Source organism: Procambarus clarkii, chromosome 79 (assembly GCF_040958095.1).
Source record: "Procambarus clarkii isolate CNS0578487 chromosome 79, FALCON_Pclarkii_2.0, whole genome shotgun sequence".
In the NCBI taxonomy this organism is placed as follows: Eukaryota; Metazoa; Arthropoda; class Malacostraca; order Decapoda; family Cambaridae; genus Procambarus; species Procambarus clarkii.
Window position 1 is genome coordinate 11,382,088 of NC_091228.1, and position 24,500 is coordinate 11,406,587.

General features: G+C 42.6%; 1 protein-coding gene across 1 annotated transcript in view; it reads right to left on the reverse strand.

Moving 5' to 3' along the window:
• Positions 1–24,500, reverse strand: part of LOC123751416 (alpha-2-macroglobulin-like) — a 622,101-nt gene that overhangs the window by 102,542 nt on the left and 495,059 nt on the right. The window contains 5 exon segments of the mRNA XM_069314540.1: positions 2,551–2,730; positions 3,820–4,023; positions 7,900–8,043; positions 11,847–12,062; positions 15,211–15,307. Coding sequence (XP_069170641.1) covers positions 2,551–2,730; positions 3,820–4,023; positions 7,900–8,043; positions 11,847–12,062; positions 15,211–15,307 — 841 coding nt within the window.

Genomic DNA, 24,500 nt, shown 5'->3' on the forward strand with positions numbered 1-24,500 from the left:
AAGCAAATGAGAAAAAATTCACGAATCAATGATAATTATACTCATTAGCAGATATATATTTCTGCATATGTATATCTAATTTCTTTTGTTAATGCATTTAGTTTTATCTTGTAGCACATTTATACCCTAAAAGGCATGTATTCGGTATGGCTAATAAATGTATACCCTGTATACACAGTATGTTGTATACAATTTAGTATACCATGTATAGTGTATATTTATTATTCATTTATTGCAATAAAAGTCCAGGGCCTTTCTCCTACAACAAGCCACAATTGTGTCCGCCTACAACAAGCAAAAATTGTGTCCGCCTACAACAAGCCACAGTTGTGGTCGCCTACAACAAGCCACAGTTGTGTCCGCTTACAATAAGCAACAGTTGTGTCCGCCTACAACAAGCCACAATTGTGTCCGCTTACAACAAGCCACAATTGTGTCCGCCTACAACAAGCCACAATTGTGTCCGCCTACAACAAGCCACAGTTATGTCCGCCTACAACAAGCCACAGTTGTGTCCGCCTACAACAAGCCACAATTGTGTCCGCCTACAACAAGCCACAGTTATGTCCGCCTACAACAAGCCACAGTTGTGTCCGCCTACAACAAGCCACAGTTGTGTCCGTCTACAACAAGCCACAGTTGTGTCCGCCAACAACAAGCCACAATTGTGTCCGCCTACAACACGCTACAATTGTGTCCGCCTACAACAAGCCACAGTTGTGTCCGCCTACAACAAGCCACAGTTGTGGCCGCCTACAACAAGCCACAGTTGTGGTCGCCTACAACAAGCCACAGTTGTGTCCGCCTACAATAAGCAACAGTTGTGTCCGCCTACAACAAGCCACAATTGTGTCCGCCTACAACAAGTCACAGTTGTGTCCGCCTACAACAAGCCACAGTTGTGTCCACCTACAACAAGCCACAGTTGTGGCCGCCCACAACAAGCCACAGTTGTGTCCGCCTACAACAAGCCACTGTTGTGTCCGCCCACAACAAGCCACAGTTGTGGCCGCCCACAACAAGCCACAGTTGAGTGCTCACTACACGACCATGTAAGGCTGGAGGGAACATGTTGAGGACCTCCCCAGACCAGCGGCCACACACGCGGTGTAACTCTTCTTCCAGGCGGTGTTTTGCTGACTGTATTATAGCGCTACTTTACTAATTTCGACCTGTGTATTTTCACATAATAGTTTCAATAGTTTGATTTTCACATTCAGTATTCATGGTATATAAATAAAATAAGGATATATTATGGCAAAAAAAAAAATGACCGCAGGTGTGTTGACTCAAGAGAATAATCTCTCCTCTCCTGAACGTCACAATGTTAATAGAGCGCTTCGTCTCCCACAAACAACGCTCCTGCCATGTGTGTGTGTGTCAAATGTGCTGACAAAGAAGCAGCAGTATATGTCACACTAATAATTTTAATTTTATAACATTTTAATATATAAAATACTATCTACATATACAGTAGTATTATTTCATAGCAATGACGTTTTATTTCTGTCTAGGCCGTCAACAGGCCGTCGGCAGTTCGCAGGAATAAAGAGGTTGAAGAACGCACCTTTAGAGCGCAGGCGGGAGAAATACATAATAATTTACACTTGTAAAATATCAGAGGGTCTGGTTCCAACTAATATTTTAATATTAATGTTTTCCCTCTCATATTATTATTTTTCCCTCTAATAATATTATCCCCTCGAATATTTTCTTCGAGAATTTTCTCGAAGTAAAACTAACTAATCTCGGTAAGTCATATGAGCACAGACGTTGTGGTGTCCAGAGTAGGGATAGTGATTCCACAGAACCCTGCCCCACAGTTCCCAGAAATCAGGTAATTGAGCATTATTCCGAAACTTCGACATCCCTTGGTGAGTCTCTAGGGGAGTCCCGGTGAGTCCCTGGGGAGTCCCCTAGGAGGTCCCTGGGGAGTCCCCTAGGAGATCCCTGGGGAGTCCCCTAGGAGGTCCCTGGGGTGTCCCCTAGGAGGTCCCTGGGGAGTCTCCTAGGAGGTCCCTGGGGAGTCCCTGGCTCCTGGGGAGGATGATAACAACGACGTCTAATGATGAACGCCAAGTGAGGCGCTCTACCAGACATAAAAACGCAAACTTCTAGACTCTTATTCAGAACACTGTATACAGCTGCTTGTGAGAAAGAATGTGGGTTACATCCAAAAATTTGGTTTGTAATGCACTTACACGTGCATTGTCTTCACTTTCATTGAAGCACTGCGGCTTTGTGGTAAGTTTCTCCAAAAATGTAATGTATTTATGAAGAAATTCATGCACGTAATCTTTCTCATATATTCAATAAATTTGCACGTGGATTGACAGTTCAGATAATCTTGAAGTTAAAGGTTTGGTTAATAAACAATAAAAGCTTAGTAAGAAAAATGATAACAATTTCTCAAGGTTATTTGTGCATCCTTAAAGTGGGGAAGTTGAACGACTCGCAGCAGGCAAATGTTGCAAACGTCTATCATTATCTTAAACAAATTATCCTTACTGAGTAGACTTACTTAAAAGCAAATATAATCCTTATACAGACCTTGACCTTGGGAGACGCAGTTGGAGGAATGTTGATAATGATGTTGACGACTCCCCTGATGGTGTTGGGGAGGGGAGGGGGGAGAGGCTCCACCAGGTGCTCCACACTGATGGGCAGCTCCCCGCTGGTCAGCTGGTACTCCTGGCTGCTCTGGTACTGGACCTTCCCGCGAGACACAACCTGAAGTAATAGTAGAGTGTTAGACCCCGCTGGTCAGCTGGTACTCCTGGCTGCCCTGGTACTGGACCTTCCCGCGAGACACAACCTGAAGTAATAGTAGAGTGTTAGGCCCCGCTGGTCAGCTGGTACTCCTGGCTGCCCTGGTACTGGACCTTCCTGCAAGACACAACCTGACGCAAGCAAGTAGCTTCGTATGCAGGTCTAATGGTCAATGAGAATTTTAAGTTGTATATTTCATTAAACATCTTTTATTTCTAACATTCATTAGAACTCTTCCAACTAAACAATTGAGGATCCCGGGGTAAGCCCCAGCCAGGACAGAAATGGTTTGGTATGGTTCCTTTCACCTGATGACTCTGTTCACCTAGCAGTAAATAAGTATCTGGAAGTTAGGTAACTGTGGGGGTTGCATCCTGGTGAGGGTCAGCAGGGTCAAAACCCCCCAACATGGGTGGTGAATATTGCCGGAACAGAGGCGGACATTTTATTAAGAAACAAACCAGTTCCTGCAAGGAGTGGATGGCCAACAGGCTGTAGTGGATATATGGGCCTGCGGCCTGCTACAAGGAAAGGCATGTTGGATGAAATTTTTTAAATAATTAATAATTGTACATGATTAACCAAAATAAATATAATGTAGTTATACTAATTGTGTTATTTTTTCCCATTTTAAGTCAAGTGTATTCATGCCAAAAAGTATATTTACCTTTCTATAACAATCCCCTCGAGCATATAACTTGCATGGCTGGTTCATTCAGTTTTACTCATTTTCCTCTGCTAAGTAATTAAATTGATTTATGGTCACAATACTTATGAGTTCACATACTTTGTAATTACAGTAACAACAAAAATCACTTTAGGATCATGTACTATTACTAAAAGAGTAAAACTATATTGCACAAATGTTGCCATTGAACCTTACGATACTCAGAGTTAATGAGATACTTTGCCACTAATAACCTATGGAGCTCAGATCTATTGTGCAGTGTTAATACTTAATTTATGATCATTACGAACAAACACGAAGGCACCAATTTCCTTGAGCACAACACATGTCAAGTAGACAGCGTTAAATTTCCTTACAATTACCTGGACAGTAAAGATGGCAGAGGTCTGGTCGGAGGCGGAGAAGAGGACTGGCAGGAGGTGGTCTTGGGCCTCTCCAGGCACACACTTGAGCTTGCCCTCCGGGGCGTGGATCAACAGTGACGAGTTAGAGGGAGAGAATGAGTGCTCCAGGGTCTTCGAGAACTCCGACTCATACATTGTCACCCGGCAGTTCAGGGCCTTTATCTGAGGAGAGTTAAACACACTTTAGCATACTACACAATGATCACTAAATCCTTTTGGAAAAGTCAAACCCAGTGTACTCAAGCTCGCTCTCACTTTTTGGTGTTATCTGGTAAATTTCAGTAGGTTAACAAGCCTTAGGTAATTGCATGAAGCCTCCGAGACCCACCCTCCGAGGCCCACCCTTGCACGAAGCCTCCAAGACCCACCATCCGAGGCCCACCCTTGCACGAAGCCTCCGAGGCCCACTCTCCGAGGCCCAGCCTTACCTAGCAAGAAGGAAACTCAGTCTGGCTGTCTACGAGGTGCAGGAGCAAGGGGAGGAAAGGTATCAGGAGAAAGCGCAACCCATTTTATTATGACTATAAGGCACAACTCTCCTAAACACGAGAGTGAAGTATACAACTTTAGAACACTTTCCCACCAGGAGACTCGAACCCTCGCCAGCACAGAAGCCTTCCAGCAACTGGCATAACAGGTACGCCTTAACCCGCTCCACCACCCACTCAGACCCTTAAAAGAGATGGTAATTTCGGAGTATTTATATATTCCAAAGATCACCACCTCCCAAGAGCACTAGAGCAAGTGAGGGGTCATTTATACGTTTATTTCATCAAGTCCCTGTTAATATGGGAGAACACTGTGTCTATGAACTTAAGGCACAACTCTCCTAAACACGAGAGTGAAGTATACAACTTTAGAACACTTTCCCACCAGGAGACTCGAACCCTCGCCAGCACAGAAGCCTTCCAGCAACTGGCATAACAGGTACGCCTTAACCCGCTCCACCACCCGCTCAGACCCTTAAAAGAGATGGTAATTTCGGAGTATTTATATATTCCAAAGATCACCACCTCCCAAGAGCACTAGAGCAAGTGAGGGGTCATTTATACGTTTATTTCATCAAGTCCCTGTTAATATGGGAGAACACTGTGTCTATGAACTTAAGGCACAACTCTCCTAAACACGAGAGTGAAGTATACAACTTTAGAACACTTTCCCACCAGGAGACTCGAACCCTCGCCAGCACAGAAGCCTTCCAGCAACTGGCATAACAGGTACGCCTTAACCCGCTCCACCACCCGCTCAGACCCTTAAAAGAGATGGTAATTTCGGAGTATTTATATATTCCAAAGATCACCACCTCCCATATTCCATATTCTTTAAAGTTTTATTTGCATGCTCTTATTTACTCTGGCTCTCATATGGATGTATGACAGTCTGATACCCGCATTATAAAGGTAAACTCTACTTTAAGCTCTACAGAAAAAGCTGCAGATGGCAAGGAGGACGGCCATGAGTGTCCACGAACTCCTAATAGCATACAGCACTCCTGGGCTGTGCATCTCTGCCAGTACTTGCAGTCATTTGCAATAATCCAAACGTTTTGGAAACAAAACAGCAGTTGAGTATAACCTTGAACAGGTGGGCAGAAGGTTTGCCGGTGACCGAAGCTGCAATACCAAAAGCCAAGCTCTCATGGAAAGATCAACCGGCTATCAATAGTCAAACTCTCACATTCAGAGAACATATAGAACAGCACACAAGACGGAGAAAAGCGGTCTTAGAAACCTGGTACACAGTAACAACTACACTTTAAGAAAATGTTCCAAGAAACCGAGAGTGAATGGTAGCACACAACGAGCATCACAACTACCGTGAACCACCAGCACCGCAGTAACGAGCATCACAACTACCGTGAACCACCAGCACCGAAGTAACGAGCAACACAACTACCGTGAACCACCAGCACAGAAGTAACGAGCAACACAACTACCGTGAACCACCAGCACCGCAGTAACGAGCATCACAACTACCGTGAACCACCAGCTCCGAAGTAACGAGCAACACAACTACCGTGAACCACCAGCACAGAAGTAACGAGCAACACAACTACCGTGAACCACCAGCACCGAAGTAACGAGCAACACAACTACCGTGAACCACCAGCACAGAAGTAACGAGCAACACAACTACCGTGAACCACCAGCACCGAAGTAACGAGGCAACACAACTACCGTGAACCACCAGCACCGAAGTAACGAGGCAACACAACTACCGTGAACCACCAGCACAGAAGTAACGAGCAACACAACTACCGTGAACCACCAGCACCGAAGTAACGAGGCAACACAACTACCGTGAACCACCAGCACCGAAGTAACGAGGCAACACAACTACCGTGAACCACCGGCACAGAAGTAACGAGCAACACAACTACCGTGAACTACCGGCACAGAAGTAACGAGGCAACACAACTACCGTGAACCACCAGCACCGAAGTAACGAGGCAACACAACTACCGTGAACCACCAGCACAGAAGTAACGAGCAACACAACTACCGTGAACCACCAGCACAGAAGTAACGAGGCAACACAACTACCGTGAACCACCGGCACAGAGGTAACGAGCACAAGCTCAGAAGTCAAGATTCATATATGTGTCAACACAGAACTAACGAACACAGTAATATATGGGACTGCACAAGGCATGTTGTCCCATGTGAGGCAGCTCTTATTTATGCTACACAACTCGTCCATTCATGTTTGTATTCATTGATCCTACTTGTATTTTATTTATAAGTAATATCTTTTATAAATCAACAAATCTATTCTCAAACCTGTATTTACCCAGGCCTTTCCTGAATCTAAACGTCCATTTTGTACCCATTGTTTCGTGCTTTACTTTGTCTTCCTATAAACTATGAGTTCCGTCCTCTCCCTTGTTCTTGCCAATCACTATACAGAGTATTTGAACCTCTTCTTCTTCCCACTGTTGATACTCGTCCCTCTCCCTGGTTTGGCTATGTTGATGACAGTTTTGTTCTATGGGCTCATAACCGTCTTTTTCTAGCCTTTCCTCTCCTCTCTTAACAATCTGGCTCCTCCTATCAATTTCTAAGTACAATTGTAATCTAATTCCATCCTTCCTTTCCTAGACGTTCAAGTTCACAGCTCTGTGTCCAGTTTGTCTTTCTCTGTGTGCCCCAATCTTAAGCACAATGGTACGTATATTTACTTCATTTCCTACCATCCACTTTGTCAAGAAAAGTGTTCTTGTCTCTCTTCCTCCACGTCCAACACATCAGTGACCTTCAGATTTTTATTCTGAAATTTCTATTATTTACAAGTCTTTCTCTCGCCTTGGTTACCTTTTACATTTTATCAACTTTGCCTATTATCAAGCTAAAGGAAATTTCTTTCCTGTTTCAACACTAGTAGTACAGTCCACTACGGGCTCACCATAGCCCGTGCTACTTGGAACTTTTTGTTCCGAGTAGCAAATCTTTAACAACAACAAACTAGTAGTACTATGTTCTGCATTCCCTTCATATCTGAAACTAAAAAAAAAATCACTAATACCCTCCGTCCTCTTGATGTAAAGCTCACCTGTCAACAAAAATTTAGTGTTGCTAAAAGTGCTTCAGACTTTTACTGTAAAGTTATGTTGAGAAACTGAACAACACTTGGAATTTATATTAGAAACTATAATAATAATTGTTTACTGACTAAACGTTATAATAATAATTGTTTACTGACTAAACGTTATAATAATAATTGTTTACTGACTAAACGTTATAATAATAATTGTTTACTGACTAAACGTTATAATAATAATTGTTTACTGACTAAACGTTATAATAATAATTGTTTACTGACTAAACGTTATAATAATAATTGTTTACTGACTAAACGTTATAATAATAATTGTTTACTGACTAAACGTTATAATAATAATTGTTTACTGACTAAACGTTATAATAATAATTGTTTACTGACTAAACGTTATAATAATAATTGTTTACTGACTAAACGTTATAATAATAATTGTTTACTGACTAAACGTTATAATAATAATTAAGTCAAGAAGACACTTACGTAAACTCTCTTGGTGTTGTAGACTGGCAAGACTGTTGTGAAGAGACCATCTGGTGCTGTGGTCATGTTGGTGCAGCGACTAGCTACACACACCTCCATGGGGACACCACCTGCCGGAGTGCCGTCTGGCTTCTCAGCCCTCACCTGCAACATGTTAAAGAAGTTCTGGAGGTTTAGGTATTATGCAGACGAGGAGTCACAATAACGTGGTTGAAATATGTTGACCAAACCCCACACTAGAAAGTGAAGGGACGACGACGTTTCGGTCTATCCTGGACCATTCTCAAGTCGATTGTGAAGAGACCATCACAATCGACTTTACATATTAATTTTATTAAGTTAACAGTTTCTTAGATGCCGTCACTGGCATCCCTGATGACTAGCTTAGTCCTGGAAGACTGTAGGTTGCCAGGACAGTGTTCTGCTGTATGGCTAAACACCATATATTTTTTTAAGTTTATATTTTACACGCGATAGATTATTTGGCCTTGGAATTGTAAACAAGTTGATACTTGATGAGCCAGTAAGATCACAAAGTATCTAGGAAAATCGACACAGTACTTGAAGTAAGAGTTTCCAAGTATATACAATAATTACCATCTCCTGTTGAGTTATCACAATGATCTATATTTTAACGTAACATAATTAACAATTAACGCTTATCCTAGGTAAAATAACAGTGAATAATGGCTGATTGCTATGTAAGTATGTCTGAAAAAGGCACCAAGTCTCGAAGACTGTTCTGCACGCCTGTGGGCTGAACAGTAAAACATTCTTGGATATTGTTCATGATGCAAATGTGCAAAAACAAAACAAAAAACAAGACGATTGAAGTAAACAAAATAAAATTCGCTATGGATTTTATCGAGGGACAAGACACACGAGGTACATTTGTAAACAAGATTTCTAATAATTTTTAAAATCAGCCTGGACAATAAGGTAGGTGTGTCCCATTAGTGTAAAAGAGTTATGAGTGTGATCGATATGCCACCTTACCTCAGCTGTTTCCTATCAGCTATGTTAGTAAGAGGAAGACTCTGGTTAAAGATCACATATAATTGTACACAAATATGTGATAATGTTTGTATATTTGGGCAGCAGGCGTTACTTTAAGCATATTTGGTTAAATATGACCGCAATGTTGGCGTTGTTAATCTTAAAGTGGTAGTTTTTTTATGCTTCTAACTTATTTTCTCTTCGTCAGTGCCAAGGAGAGCAATCTTAAGGAATTAATAAACAAGGAGCAATTTCGGATTAAATACATATGTGAAAGGGGATGAATTGAAGCCTTAGGTAATCTCCTTCGACGCCACTGTTGCCGCCTGCAACAGTGGCGTCGGAGGTGTATGGAGGCAATGAAACGTAGGGCAAGGAATAGGGGAATAAGGTAAGAGTAAGGGAAAAGGGGCAATCATATATTGGGTAAGGCGTTGCATAGGACTAGTACTCTCTGTAGGCGGTAAGAATCCGGTAGAGATGTGGTAGTTACCCCGTGATGTAGGTGAGTCCTGCATCTAAGTGTTGCCAGGGAAGCGAAGTAGTTATTCAATATATTTAAAAGTGATTTTTTATCTCATTTTAGTATAGCTGCCAGGATTTGTAGTCGTCTTAGGTCAGTGGTCGACTCCAGGATTTTTGTATTGTGTTCAAGTTCCTAGGGAGTGTTGTGTTATGTTCACTATGAATTGAACCCGAAGTAAGTAAGTAATTATCAAAAGAAGGCACCAGACATCCCGAGAAAGTCTCAACACCTGTCCCTCACGGATCACGTACCCGGCAGACGGGACAAGGCTCCCCCCCCCCCCCTGACCGGGAGAACCGCAGGGGATGCAGGCACGGCATCGTCCCCGCCACCGGGCACAGGAGCCGAGGACCCCTGGCGCACATCCCTTCTCAGCACCATGACAAGATCCTGATCATCAGGGAAAACTTCGCAGCGGGGATCCAATAGCAATAGACACAGGAGGTGGGGGCACAGGAAGCAACTCGGAGCCCCTCACAGCCCCGTCTCCGACGGCGGGGGACGCCGGAGCACCATACTTCTCCACCTCCTCCCAAGGCTCACCACGATGGGGAGACACACTCTGAACCCGCTTTGATCATTTAGAGACATGCCGCCGGTCGTTCGAGTTATCACTCCCATCTTCCTGCACCACAACAGAACTCTCCGGCAGGTGTGCTTGTAAAGCACGATCCCGAGAACCACAGCTTTAACAACCGGGGCCACCGGACCACACACTGCAGGAGACAACCCCTCGCGGACAGCTAGAGCGACAGGAGACACCGTATCCTGGGACATAGTAGGCAGATGCGGCTAAGACGGGGCGGGGTGAGGCAGCTGAGGCAGGGATGGTCGTGGCGGGGCCACACTAACCTCCACTTTAACACCTACATCTGCACCAAGACGAGCCACAGGATCCGACACCGGGGCAGCAGACAGTAGGGAATCAACACACAAATCCCAGCACCCATTGACGGGTCCGAGGTCGACAACGGGGGAGAATCTTCCTCCCAGAAGAGGTTAATAGGGGTGACCCCGGTGCACCTCACACCCTGCAGCCTGGTGGCCCTGTAGGTCACACTTGAACACATCTGGAGCTGGCCCGTATGAAACAAACGAAGAGGGAAACGCAACAGCATGATGGAGGACAGTATATGATCCCTGAGGCGCATGGTGAGAGTGTGGGTCCACACGGGACCCGATTCTACCTCCGGGTGGGGACGGCGTTCATCCGCACATGAAGAACCCGCCAAAAACGGGCAAAGTACCGACGTAGAAGGTCCTCAAGGAACTCGAAGGGTGCCCCATGCACTGCCATATACATCGTCATAGGACAGTGATCAGAGAAAGTCACTGATCCACCATTACTAAGAAGAGGGAAAGTGTCCCCATCATAGCACGTGACGAGATCACGGTAAACCACTGAGGAGCCAAACTTCACAATCGCACGTCCCCCAGCAAACAGCTATACACCACACACAGCCTCCAAAGAAACACGTAACATGTCCAAAATCACCACTTCTACTGCTTGGTAGGACGTATTACTGGAAAATTCCAGGACTGACGACAGGTGGCACAGACTTCCCCCATACTGCAGGCCGACACGGCCACTTTCAAGTCACGCCAGCAGCCACACCAAGGCCCGCACATCATGCCGGGTTGTCAACAAACCCCACACCGGCCAAGTAACAACTGGATAGGCAAAGAGAAGCGTCCTGCTCGCCACACCACCCAGCGCCGGACTGACGTGCTGTCAAACTGATCTAAAACGTTGTCGTTCTGGATTAAGTGATACTGTATGTCATGTCTATGTTCACACTACGTACTGATATTCGTCATCCCAATGTTATCCCTGTGTCAACATTTCTTTATATTCTTTTGGTACTTGATAACTGAATTATTTAATTATCTATATTTATTGTGTTTAAGTTGATGTACAGTAATATTAACAGCTATTATTTATCTATTGCTCAGTCATTTCATTAACTGGTTAGTATGAACGTGTCAGTCTATTATTCTTGCTGGCGGAGTTAATAGTTTAGGGTTATAATAGTTTCGGGTTAAAAACTGTAAATAATGACGTAAACGAGTTTTTTTGTTATACACGTGTGTGATCACATTTACACACACAGGTGACACGTCCAACAGTCTAGTCGTGTCCATCTCCCAGTAGCATCAGTCTTGTCGTGTCCATCTCCCAATAGCATCAGTCTTGTCGTGTCCATCTCCCAGTAGCAACAGTCTTGTCGTGTCCATCTCCCAGTAGCAACAGTCTTGTCGTGTCCATCCACCAGTAGCAACAATAGGCGGTGTTGAACGCCAAGAAGATGGAAATCAATGAACTATAAAATGTGTTGCACAGCAAGCCAAATCGACAATATTTAGTGAATAATAAAACATGAACACAAATTTGTTCTAACACATTTTTACAATTATAATTACCAACCTTGAGGGAGTAAGGAAGGTTCGGCTTCATGTAAGCGTCTTCGTAGATAGTTTTGAAGGTCACGGCCTTTCGGGTGATGGAGACTGAGGCGTCCTTTTTAATTTCCACTCCAGTACCTTCCTCAGTGACGATGGCCGAGGCCTTGAGACTGTACACGTCGCAGTCAATGATCCTCAGCTCCGATGCCTGCACCTCCACCTCCTTACACCCGGAGATCTGCAATGAGAACCTTTCTTGTATATTGTGTCGGTGTCTGGAGGAATACACCACTTATCACAGTATACCCCATTAATTTACGTAACCCTTTAGTTTACATAACCCATTAGTTTATGTAACCCATTAGTTTATGTAACCCATTAGCTTATGTAACCCATTAGTTTACGTAATTCTTTAGTTTATGTAACCTATTAGTTTATGTAACCCATTACTTTAAACAACAAATTAGTTTATATAACCCATTAGTTTACGAACATATTAGTTCATGTAACCTATTAGTTTATGTAACCCATTAGTTTATGTAACTCATTAGTTCATATAAACCCATAAGTTTATGTAACCCATTAGTATATGGGAACCCATTTGATCTGTAACCTATTAGCGTATGTAACCCATTAGTTTATGTAAACCTATTAGTTTATGTAACCCATTAGTTTACATAAGCCCATTAGTTTATGTGAACCCATTAGTTTCTGTAACCCATTAGTTTATGTAACCCATTAGTTTATGTAACCCATTAATTTATGTAAACCCCTTAATTTACGTAACCCATTAGTTTATTTAAACCTATTAGTTTATGTGAACCCATTAGATTCTGTAACACATTAGTTTATGTAACCCATTAGTTTATGTAAACCCATTAGTTTATGTAACCCATTAGTTTACATAAACACATTACTTTACATAACCCATTAGTATATGTAACCTATTAGTTTATGTAAACTATTAGTTTATGTAACCCATTAGTTTACATAGCCCATTAGTATATGTAACCCATTAGTTTATATAAACCATTAGTTTATGTAACCCATTAGTTTATATAAACCCATCAGTTTATGTATCTCATTAGTTTACATAAACCATTAGTTTATGTAACCCATTAGTTTATGTAACCCATTAGTTTATGTAACCCATTAGGTTATATAAACCCATCTGTTTATGTATCCCATTAGTTTACGTAAACCATTAGTTTATGTAACCCATTAGTTTATATAAACCCATCAGTTTATGTATCCCATTAGTTTACGTAAACTAGTAATTTATGTAACCCCGTTGGTTTAGCTTATGTAACCCATTAGTTTATGTAAACCAAATAGTTTATATAAACCATTAGTTTATGTAAACCATTAGTTTACTTAACCCATTAGTTTGTCACCCAATAGTTTATGTAACCCATTAGTTTATGTAAAATCTTTAGCTTTTTCAAAGCATTAAGAATACTTGAAGGTGACCAATTGTGTGGAAATCACAGTAACACTGAGGTACTCACCGTAACACTGAGGTACTCACCGTAACACTGAGGTATTCACAGTAACACTGAGGTACTCACAGTAACACTGAGGTACTCACAGTAACATTGAGGTACTCCCAGTAACACTGAGGTATTCAAAGTAACACTGAGGTACTCACAGTAACACTGAGGTACTCCCAGTAACGCTGAGGTACTCACAGTAACACTGAGGTACTCACAGTAACAATGAGGTACTCACAGTAACACTGAAGTACTCACAGTAACACTGAGGTACTCTCAGTAACACTGAGGAACTCACCATAACACTGAGGTACTCACCGTAACACTGAGGTACTCACCGTAACACTGAGGTACTCACAGTAACACTGAGGTACTCACAGTAACACTGAGGTACTCACAGTAACACTGAGGTACTCGCGGTAACACTGAGCTACTCACAGTAACACCGAGGTACTCACGGTAACACTGAGGTTCTCACAGTAACATTGAGGTCTTCACAGTAACACTGAAGTACTCACAGTAACACTGAGGTACTCACAGTAACACTGAGGTACTCACCGTAACACTGAGGTACTCACCGTAACACTGAGGTACTCACGGTAACACTGAGGTACTCACAGTAACACTGAGGTACTCACGGTAACACTGAGGTACTAACAGTAACACCGAGGTACTCACAGTAACATTGAGGTACTCTCAGTAACACTGAGGTACTCACCGTAACACTGAGGTACTCACAGTAACACTGAGGTACTCACAGTAACACTGAGGTACTCACAGTAATACTGAGGTACTTACAGTAACACTGAGGTACTCACAGTAACACTGAGGTACTCACCGTAACACTGAGGTACTCACCGTAACACTGAGATACTCACGGTAACACTGAGGTACTACAGTAACAATGAGGTACTCACGGTAACACTGAGGTACTCACAGTAACACTGAGGTACTCACGGTAACACTGAGGTACTCACAGTAACACTGAGGTACTCACCGTAACACTGAGGTACTCACCGTAACACTGAGGTACTCACAGTAACACTGAGGTACTCACCGTAACACTGAGGTACTCACCGTAACACTGAGATACTCACGGTAACACTGAGGTACTACAGTAACAATGAGGTACTCACGGTAACACTGAGGTACTCACAGTAACACTGAGGTACTCACCGTAACACTGAGGTACTCACAGTAAAACTGAGGTGCTCACAGTAACACTGAAGTACTCACAGTAACACTGAGGTACTCACAGTAACACTGAGGTACTCACAGTAACACTGAGGTACTCACCGTAACACTGAGGTACTCACCGTAACACTGAGGTACTCACAGTAACACTGTGGTACTCACGGTAACACTGAGGTACTCATAGTAACACTGAGGTACTCACGGTAACACTGAAGTACTCACAGTAACACTGAGGTACTCACCGTAACACTGAGGTACTCACAGTAACACTGAGGTACTCACCGTAACACTGAGGTACTCACCGTAACACTGAGGTACTCACAGTAACACTGAAGTACTCACAGTAACACTGAGGTACTAACAGTAACACTAAGGTACTCACAGTGACACTGAGGTACTCACAGTAACACTGAGGTACTCACGGTAACACTGAGGTACTCACAGTAACACTGAGGTACTCAGCGTAACACTGAGGTACTCACGGTAACACTGAGGTACTCACAGTAACACTGAGGTACTTACGGTAACACTGAGGTACTCACCGTAACACTGAGGTACTCACCGTAACACTGAGGTACTCACCGTAACACTGAGGTACTCACAGTAACACTGAGGTACTCACGGTAACACTGAGGTACTGACAGTAACACTGAGGTACTGACAGTAACACTGAGGTACTCACAGTAACACTGAGGTACTCACCGTAACGTTGTTGGTGACGTCCACCTTGCACTTCCTTCTCCTGTTGTTGTACAGAGTCAGTGACAGGTTGCCCTTAACCGGTTGTCCGAAGGTGTAGCTGTAAACAAACATGACAGGTTAGACACGCACCAGGAGGCTCTCACGGACACGTGCACAACAGTAAACAGACACGCACCAGGAAGGTCTCACGGACACGTGCACAACAGTAAACAGTCACGCACCAGGAGGCTCTCACGAACACGTGCACAACAGTAAACAGTCACGCACCAGGAGGATCTCACGAACACGTGCACAACAGTAAACAGACACGCACCAGGAGGCTCTCACGAACACGTGCACAACAGTAAACAGACACGCACTAGGAGGCTCTCACGAACACGTGCACAACAGTAAACAGTCACGCACCAGGAGGCTCTCAAGAACACGTGCACAACAGTAAACAGACACGCACCAGGAGGCTCTCACGAACACGTGCACAACAGTAAACAGACACGCACCAGGAGGCTCTCACGGACACGTGCACAACAGTAAACAGCCACGCACCAGGAGGCTCTCACGGACACGTGCCCAACAGTAAACAGACACGCACCAGGAGGCTCTCACGGACACGTGCACAACAGTAAACAAACACGTACTAGGAGGCTCTCACGGACACGTGCATAGCGTGATGTCGTTTTCCACGGACATCAGTGACCACTATTAGTGCACTACACGTATTTCTACCATTTATATATACCCTTCAGTATATTCCCTGCAATATACATATACCCGGCAATATATACCTTGCAATATATACCCTGCAATATAGGGTACATACCCTGCACAATATACCCTGCAATAAATACCGTGCAATATATACCCTACAATATATACCCTGCAATATAGGGTACATACTCTGCAATATATACCCTGCAATAAATACACTGCAATATATACCCTGCAATATATACACTGCAATATATACCCTGCAATATAGGGTACATACCTTGCAATAAATACCCTGCAATATATACCCTGCAATATAGGGTACATACCTGCAATAAATACCCTGCAATATATACCCTGCAATATATACCTTCCAATATATACCCTGCAATATATACCCTGCAATATATACCTTCCAATATATACCCTGCAATATATACCTTGCAATATATGCCGTATAATATAGGGTACATACCCTGCAATAAATACCTTGCAATATATAAACCCTGCCAAATATTCCCTGCAATATATACCCTGCAATATATACCCTGCAATATGTACCCTGCAATATATACCTTGCAATATATGTATATATATATATATATATATATATATATATATATATATATATATATATATATATATAGAAGGGAGTACCACCTCTAGCTGGAAGAAGGGGGACCCAAGATATATATATATATATATATATATATATATATATATATATATATATATATATATATATATATATATATATATATATATATATATATATATATATATATATATATATATATATATATATATATATTAGTATATTTTGGTAGCAGTCTTTCCTGTAGACATATTTTATTAAATATGACCGAAAAAGTAAGATTAATAATTCTAACACGAATTTTCTCAATCTTTCGTACATTATGCTTCACTGTTGGAGGTAAATCAAAAATCACTTCTCCAAAATTCATTTTTATTTCTAGTCTGACGCGACACGGGCGCGTTTCGTAAAACTTATTACATTTTCAAAGACTTCACAAATACACAACTGATTAGAACTTGCGTTTCCCTGATTTTATATCTACATTTGAGTGAGGTGGGAAGGGTGATGTGGCATTACATTTGAGTAAGGTGGGAAGGATGATGTGGCATTAGAGGATATTAATAGGGTATTAAAAGTATCAACACAAGACAGAACACGAAACAATGGATATTGAATAGAAGTGTTTGTAGAAAGCCTATTGGTCCATATTTCTTGATGCTTCTATATTGGAGCGGAGTCTTGAGGTGGGTAGAATATAGTTGTGCAATAATTGGCTGTTGATTGCTGGTGTTGACTTCTTGATGTGTAGTGCCTCGCAAACGTCGAGCCGCCTGCTATCGCTGTATCTATCGATGATTTCTGTGTTGTTTACTAGGATTTCTCTGGCGATGGTTTGGTTATGGGAAGAGATTATATGTTCCTTAATGGAGCCCTGTTGTTTATGCATCGTTAAACGCCTAGAAAGAGATGTTGTTGTCTTGCCTATATACTGGGTTTTTTGGAGCTTACAGTCCCCAAGTGGGCATTTGAAGGCATAGACGACGTTAGTCTCTTTTAAAGCGTTCTGTTTCGTGTCTGGAGAGTTTCTCATGAGTAGGCTGGCCGTTTTTCTGGTTTTATAGTAAATCGTCAGTTGTATCCTCTGATTTTTGTCTGTAGGGATAACGTTTCTATTAACAATATCTTTCAGGACCCTTTCCTCTGTTTTATGAGCTGTGGAAAAGAAGTTCCTGTAAAATAGTCTAATAGGGGGTATAGGTGTTGTGTTAGTTGTCTCTTCGGAGGTTGCATGGCTTTTCACTTTCCTTCTTATGATGTCTTCGATGAAACCATTGGAGAAGCCGTTATTGACTAGAACCTGCCTTACCCTACAGAGTTCTTCGTCGACTTGCTTCCATTCTGAGCTGTGGCTGAGAGCACGGTCGACGTATGCGTTAACAACACTCCTCTTGTACCTGTCAGGGCAGTCGCTGTTGGCATTTAGGCACATTCCTATGTTTGTTTCCTTTGTGTAGACTGCAGTGTGGAAACCTCCGCCCTTTTCCATGACTGTTACATCTAGAAAAGGCAGCTTCCCATCCTTTTCCGTCTCGTAAGTGAAACGCAGCACGGAACTCTGCTCAAATGCCTCCTTCAGCTCCTGCAGATGTCTGACATCAGGTACCTGTGTAAAAATGTCGTCAACATACCTGCAGTATATGGCCGGTTTCAAGTTCATGTCGACTAAGACTTTTTGCTCGATGGTACCCATGTAGAAGTTTGCAAACAGGACACCTAGGGGAGAACCCATAGCGACCCCATCTACTTGCTTATACATGTGCCCATCCGGGCTCAAGAAGGGTGCCTCTTTAGTACAAGCTTGGAGTAGTTTCCTCAGAATACTTTCTGGCATGTCAAGAGGAGTACAGGCTGGATCACGATACACTCGTGATACACTCGTAAAAATGAATTTTGGAGAAGTGATTTTTGATTTACCTCCAACAGTGAAGCATAATGTACGAAAGATTGAGAAAATTCGTGTTAGAATTATTAATCTTACTTTTTCGGTCATATTTAATAATATATATATATATATATATATATATATATATATATATATATATATATATATATATATATATATATATATATATATATATATATCTTGGGTCCCCCTTCTTCCAGCTAGAGGTGGTACTCCCTTCTATATATATATATATATATATATATATATATATATATATATATATATATATATATATATATATATATATATATATATATATATATATATTATATATATATATATATATATATATATATATATATATATATATATATATATATATATATTGCTGCGTATATATATTGCAAGGTATATATTGCAGGGTACATATTGCAGGGTATATATTGCAGGGTATATATTGCAGGGAATATTTTGCAGGGTTTATATATTGCAAGGTATTTATTGCAGGGTATGTACCCTATATTATACGGTATATATTGCAAGGTATATATTGCAGGGTATATATTGGAAGGTATATATTGCAGGGTATATATTGGAAGGTATATAACTGTATAACCTTGCATAATAAAGTGTACACTATATATATATATATATATATATATATATATATATATATATATATATATATATATATATATATATATTTTATATATATATATATATATATATATATATATATATATATATATATATATATATATATATATATATATATATATATAGTGTACACTTTATTATGCAAGGTTATACAGTTACATATCTGATTTAATACAAAAAATTAACATTAAGAGACACAAAAAAAGTTTGCTTCCTAGAGGTTGTAGATTTCCTCGAACTCCTCCGACGCCTGGCAGGAACCGAGGATGCAGCGAGCATTCCCCCTCTGGATCGCGACACTGAGGCGCTGAAAGAGAAAACTTGCTGCTCTAGGGTCTCTTGGGGTGTTAATGAGCTTGGAACCAAGATCCTTAAACCTTCTTGCACTCTCTCCCCATGGGCCTAGGGTCTCAGACCCTATAGGAACGAAGTTGAACCGATGATCTTATTGCATGTACTTGGCTGACTTGTCTCTTTCTCTGCGTGTCGCCGCGGCTCCTGCTTGGCCGGCAGAGAGGTTGATGTATGTGGTTGCCAGGGTGGATACACAAGTATAGTCCCATGCCAACTGTCTGCCACCCTTCCACTGTCGCAGTGTGATTCCGTCTGGTCGGCCGGCAAAGCTAACAGAGTCACAGTTCAGTAGGTTGCGGGGCTCTCTCTCCGCTGGACACTGAGCAGAGGCAAGGCTTCTTTTAATGATGTCATTGACTTCGTCGTGTCTAGTGTGCCAACCACACGATTTTCGACAGTGCAGGCCATGCAATCCATATTCGTCAGCATCTGCCTCGCCGCAAACACACCTATGAACAGTGTGAATAGGGGCAGCAAGACGGAGAGCGACTGCAATACGGAGCTCCTGTGGATTAAGACGTGTGCCTGTTGCAGACCTAGGGACTGCCAAAAGGAAGTCCCCTGCATGGGGAGCCTGCACAGCTGTGAGGCGTGCACGATCACTGGGGGTTGTTGCTGCCTCCAGCAAAGCTGTGGCTTCTTTGTCTACAATGGGGTTGTCCCAACTGGATTGTTTCTTGGCTTTTGGCATGGCTGGGTCTGCCATGGCACCCCATTTCGTGTCGCATTCCGTGTAGTGGGGGTCCTGTATCCCCGCTACATCACTCAGGGTGTCAGGTAGAATTTCCTTAACCAGGTCATCTGATGCTGAGGAGGAAGACAGGAAGGCTGGGACAGCAATTTGGGTAGCAGTGCTGACACCCAAGCCACCGAGCCTAACAGGAAGAGTGGCTTGTTTCCACTGGCATTCGTTGAGGGAGAGGTTAACAACTTTTTCCAGCATGGTCTTCAGTAAGAGGTCATACGCTTCAAGCTTTCGGCTGTCGTAAGATGGGGCGCACCTCAGAAAGTAGGTTAGCCTCGGAAGGGATAGGCATTTGGTGAGGAGATAAAAAGCATCGTGGGCATCGATATCACCTATTCTGTCTTCCATCCTCCTAAGGTCTGCGATTTTCTTGTCAAGGATCTCCTCAATGGCGTTAGACCCGAGGGGGGCTCCAAGGAGGGTGCTGTTCTCGGCCCTAATGACATGGGCTCCAGGCAAGGCAGACCTTATTCTAGCTACGATGTCTGGGTTGGAAGAGCCTACTTCACATTTGGAAGGGTTCTGGACAAGACCCAGGCTTACTTCTTGCTCTCTTATTTTTCTGATATCTGCCAAGAGATGGTCTACGGTGCCAGCTATAGTGCCATCATCCAAAAACCAGATGTTGAACTCGCTGGACAAGCTTTCTGTGATTTCTTTTAAGACTAAGCAGAAAAGAAGGGGAGCAAGAGGATCACCTTGCTGAACACCTTCACATGATCTGATTTCATGTTCACCATAGAGCAGTTTTGACTCACCACTGTAGCACGATAGTATGAACGGGTAGAGGGGCCGGAAATGGCGATGTACGGCACAAAGTACTGCATCTCTTCTGACCATGTTGAAGGCATTCTTAAAGTCCAGTTTGAGCAGGGCCTTTTCATCAGAAATGTTAGTGATGTATGCTCGTGCTGCATGGGTAGCCACTTCACAGCCTTGGGGGATTCCAAATCCTAGCTGGATTGGTTTCATCAATTCAGCCGCTTGCTGGCTGACTACCCTCGTAGCAGCCTTGGCAATCAGGCGTCGGAGAGTGTTGCCAACAGCGATTGGCCTGATTCCTTCGCTCTTCTTTTTGAGAGCACAGAGGGAGGCACCAAAAAAGAGAGGCCTGATGACCTCAGGTATCTCACCAGCCAGGCACATGTTGACGAACCTTGTGAGTTCCATAAGAAGATCTTGTGCAGCATCACCAACCGCAGGATTTAACATTTGCGTTTTAACCCTGTAAAGCCGCCTGCTGTCCCAGGTGGAAAAGAAAGGGCTGCTTTGTAGACCTCAGAGTCACCAACGATTAATGGGTCTGAAATGGTGTCGGCTGATGGCGGAACCATGTTGTCACCTTGAGGGGCTCTGGGTGGGTGCTTGCTTTGCAGGGCCCGTGCTGTGGCTGAGTTTCGAGGAGCAATTTTCTTGTCACTGGTGAGGACTCTAATAGCACTTGCACCTCTTCAATTTTCTTGGTGATTTGTGCTCTGATTTTGTACGTTTCCGGTACGTTGTTGTTACCATTTCTGCGGTGGATGTTTTGCTCGGAGAGGCAGGTGAACTAGGTTGCCCCCCCTTGGGTATTCATTTATCGCCCTCAGGACCGAGGAAGCAAGTGATTTGTCCCTCCTTGGAGGGACGGTGAGGCATACACTGCCAAACAGAAGGACATTATGCCACGCTTGAATGTTTTCCGGGGCATCATTGACCTTTTTCAGAAGATTACAGAATTTGGCTGCTGCATTTGGGCGGGCTGCTTTAGGAATGTGTGGTAATGTTCTAGCAGACGTCGCTATGATCGCTTTGGTGAGGTTTTTGTTGCATACTTGGCAAAAACCTCTTTTAGGAGCAGTTATTGGTACCTCAAGGTTTGTGGAGTCCTGCCCGACCGCTGGGACTCCTGACTCCTTCCATTTCAACTCGGTTGGGAGAGTTAAACTGTGCATTGTTTAATAGAGGGGGGGCTAACACGCTGGGTCATGGCCAAGCAACTGCCAGCAACTGGGTGTGGAGGCATCAACTGGGTGTGGAAAAAGCACCTGGGTGTGAAGCCAGCAACTGGGTGTGGAGCCAGCAACTGGGTGAGGAGCCAGCAACTGGGTGTGGAGGCCGTGGCTGGGTGTGGAGGCATCAACTGGGTGTGGAGCCACCAACTGGGTGTGGAGGCCGCGGCTAGGTGTAGAGGCGCACACACACACACACACACATATATATATATATATATATATATATATATATATATATATATATATATATATATATATATATATATATATATATATATATAAATATATATATATATATATATATATTTATATAAATATATATATAAATATATATATTTATATAAATATATATATATATAAATATATATATATATATATATATATATTAATATATATATATATATATATATATATATATATATATATATATATATATATATATATATATATATATATATATATATATATATTTAGTATATTTTGGTAGCAGTCTTTCCTGTAGACATATATTATAAAATATGACCGAAAAAGTAAGATAAATAATTCTAACACGAATTTTCTCGATCTTTCGTACGTTTCTTTTCACTGTTGGTGGTAATTCAAAAATCAATTCTCCAACATTCATTTTTATTTCTAATCTGACACGACACTTGAGCGCGTTTCGTAAAACTTATTACATTTTCAAAGACTTTAGCTTACACATACACAACTGAATAGAACTTACACATCTTCGATTTGTTTATATCTACATTTGAGTGAGGTGGATGGGGTGAGGTGGTTTTAATAGGGTATTAAATTCCTAAACACAAGACAGAACACGAATCAATGGGTATTGAATAGAAGTGTTTGTAGAAAGCCTATTGGTCCATATTTCTTGATGCTTCTATATTGGAGCGGAGTCTTGAGGTGGGTAGAATATAGTTGTGCATTAATTGGCTCTTGATTGCTGGTGTTGACTTCTTGATGTGTAGAGCCTCGCAGACGTCAAGCCGCCTGCTATCGCTGTATCTATCGATGATTTCTGTGTTGTTTACTAGGATTTCTCTGGCGATGGTTTGGTTGTGGGAAGAGATTATATGTTCCTTAATGGAGCCCTGTTGCTTATGCATCGTTAAACGCCTAGAAAGATATGTTGATGTCTTGCCTATATACTGTTTTTTTTGGAGCTTACAGTCCCCAAGAGGGCATTTGAAGGCATAGACGACGTTGGTCTCTTTTAAAGCGTTCTGCTTTGTGTCTGGAGAGTTTCTCATGAGTAGGCTGGCCGTTTTTCTGGTTTTATAGTAAATCGTCAGTTGTATCCTCTGATTTTTGTCTGTAGGGATAACGTCTCTATTAACAATATCTTTCAGGACCCTTTCCTCCGTTTTATGAGCTGTGGAAAAGAAGTTCCTGTAAAATAGTCTAATAGGGGGTATAGGTGTTGTGTTAGTTGTCTCTTCAGAGGTTGCATGGCGCTTCACTTTCCTTCTTATGATGTCTTCGATGAAACCATTAGAGAAGCCGTTGTTGACTAGGACCTGCCTTACCCTACAGAGTTCTTCGTCGACTTGCTTCCATTCTGAGCTGTGGCTGAGAGCACGGTCGACATATACATTAACAACACTCCTCTTGTACCTGTCTGGGCAGTCGCTGTTGGCATTTAGGCACATTCCTATGTTCGTTTCCTTAGTGTAGACTGCAGTGTGGAAACCTCCGCTCTTTTCCATGACTGTTACATCTAGAAAGGGCAGCTTCCCATCCTTTTCCATCTCGTAAGTGAAACGCAGCACGGAACTCTGCTCAAATGCCTCCTTCAGCTCCTGCAGGTGTCTGACATCAGGTACCTGTGTAAAAATGTCGTCAACATACCTGCAGTATATGGCCGGTTTCAAGTTCATTTCGACTAAGACTTTTTCCTCGATGGTACCCATGTAGAAGTTTGCAAACAGGACACCTAGGGGAGAACCCATGGAGACCCCATCTACTTGCTTATACATGTGCCCATCCGGGCTCAAGAAGGGTGCCTCTTTAGTACAAGCTTGGAGTAGTTTCCTTAAAATGTTTTCTGGTATGTCAAGAGGAGTGCAGGCTGGATCATGATACACTCTGTCGGCAATCATCCCGATTGTCTCGTCCACAGGTACGTTGGTAAACAGTGATTCTACGTCCAACGAGGCTCTTATCCCTGTGGCCCGTGTACCCCGCAGTAAGTCAACAAATTCCTTTGGAGAATTCAGGCTGAAGGCGCAAGGGACATAAGGAGTCAGCAGGCTGTTGAGTCGCTTCGCCAGTCTGTGCGTGGGTGTGGGTATCTGGCTGATGATTGGCCGAAGTGGGTTTCCAGGCTTGTGTGTCTTGACATTTCCATTC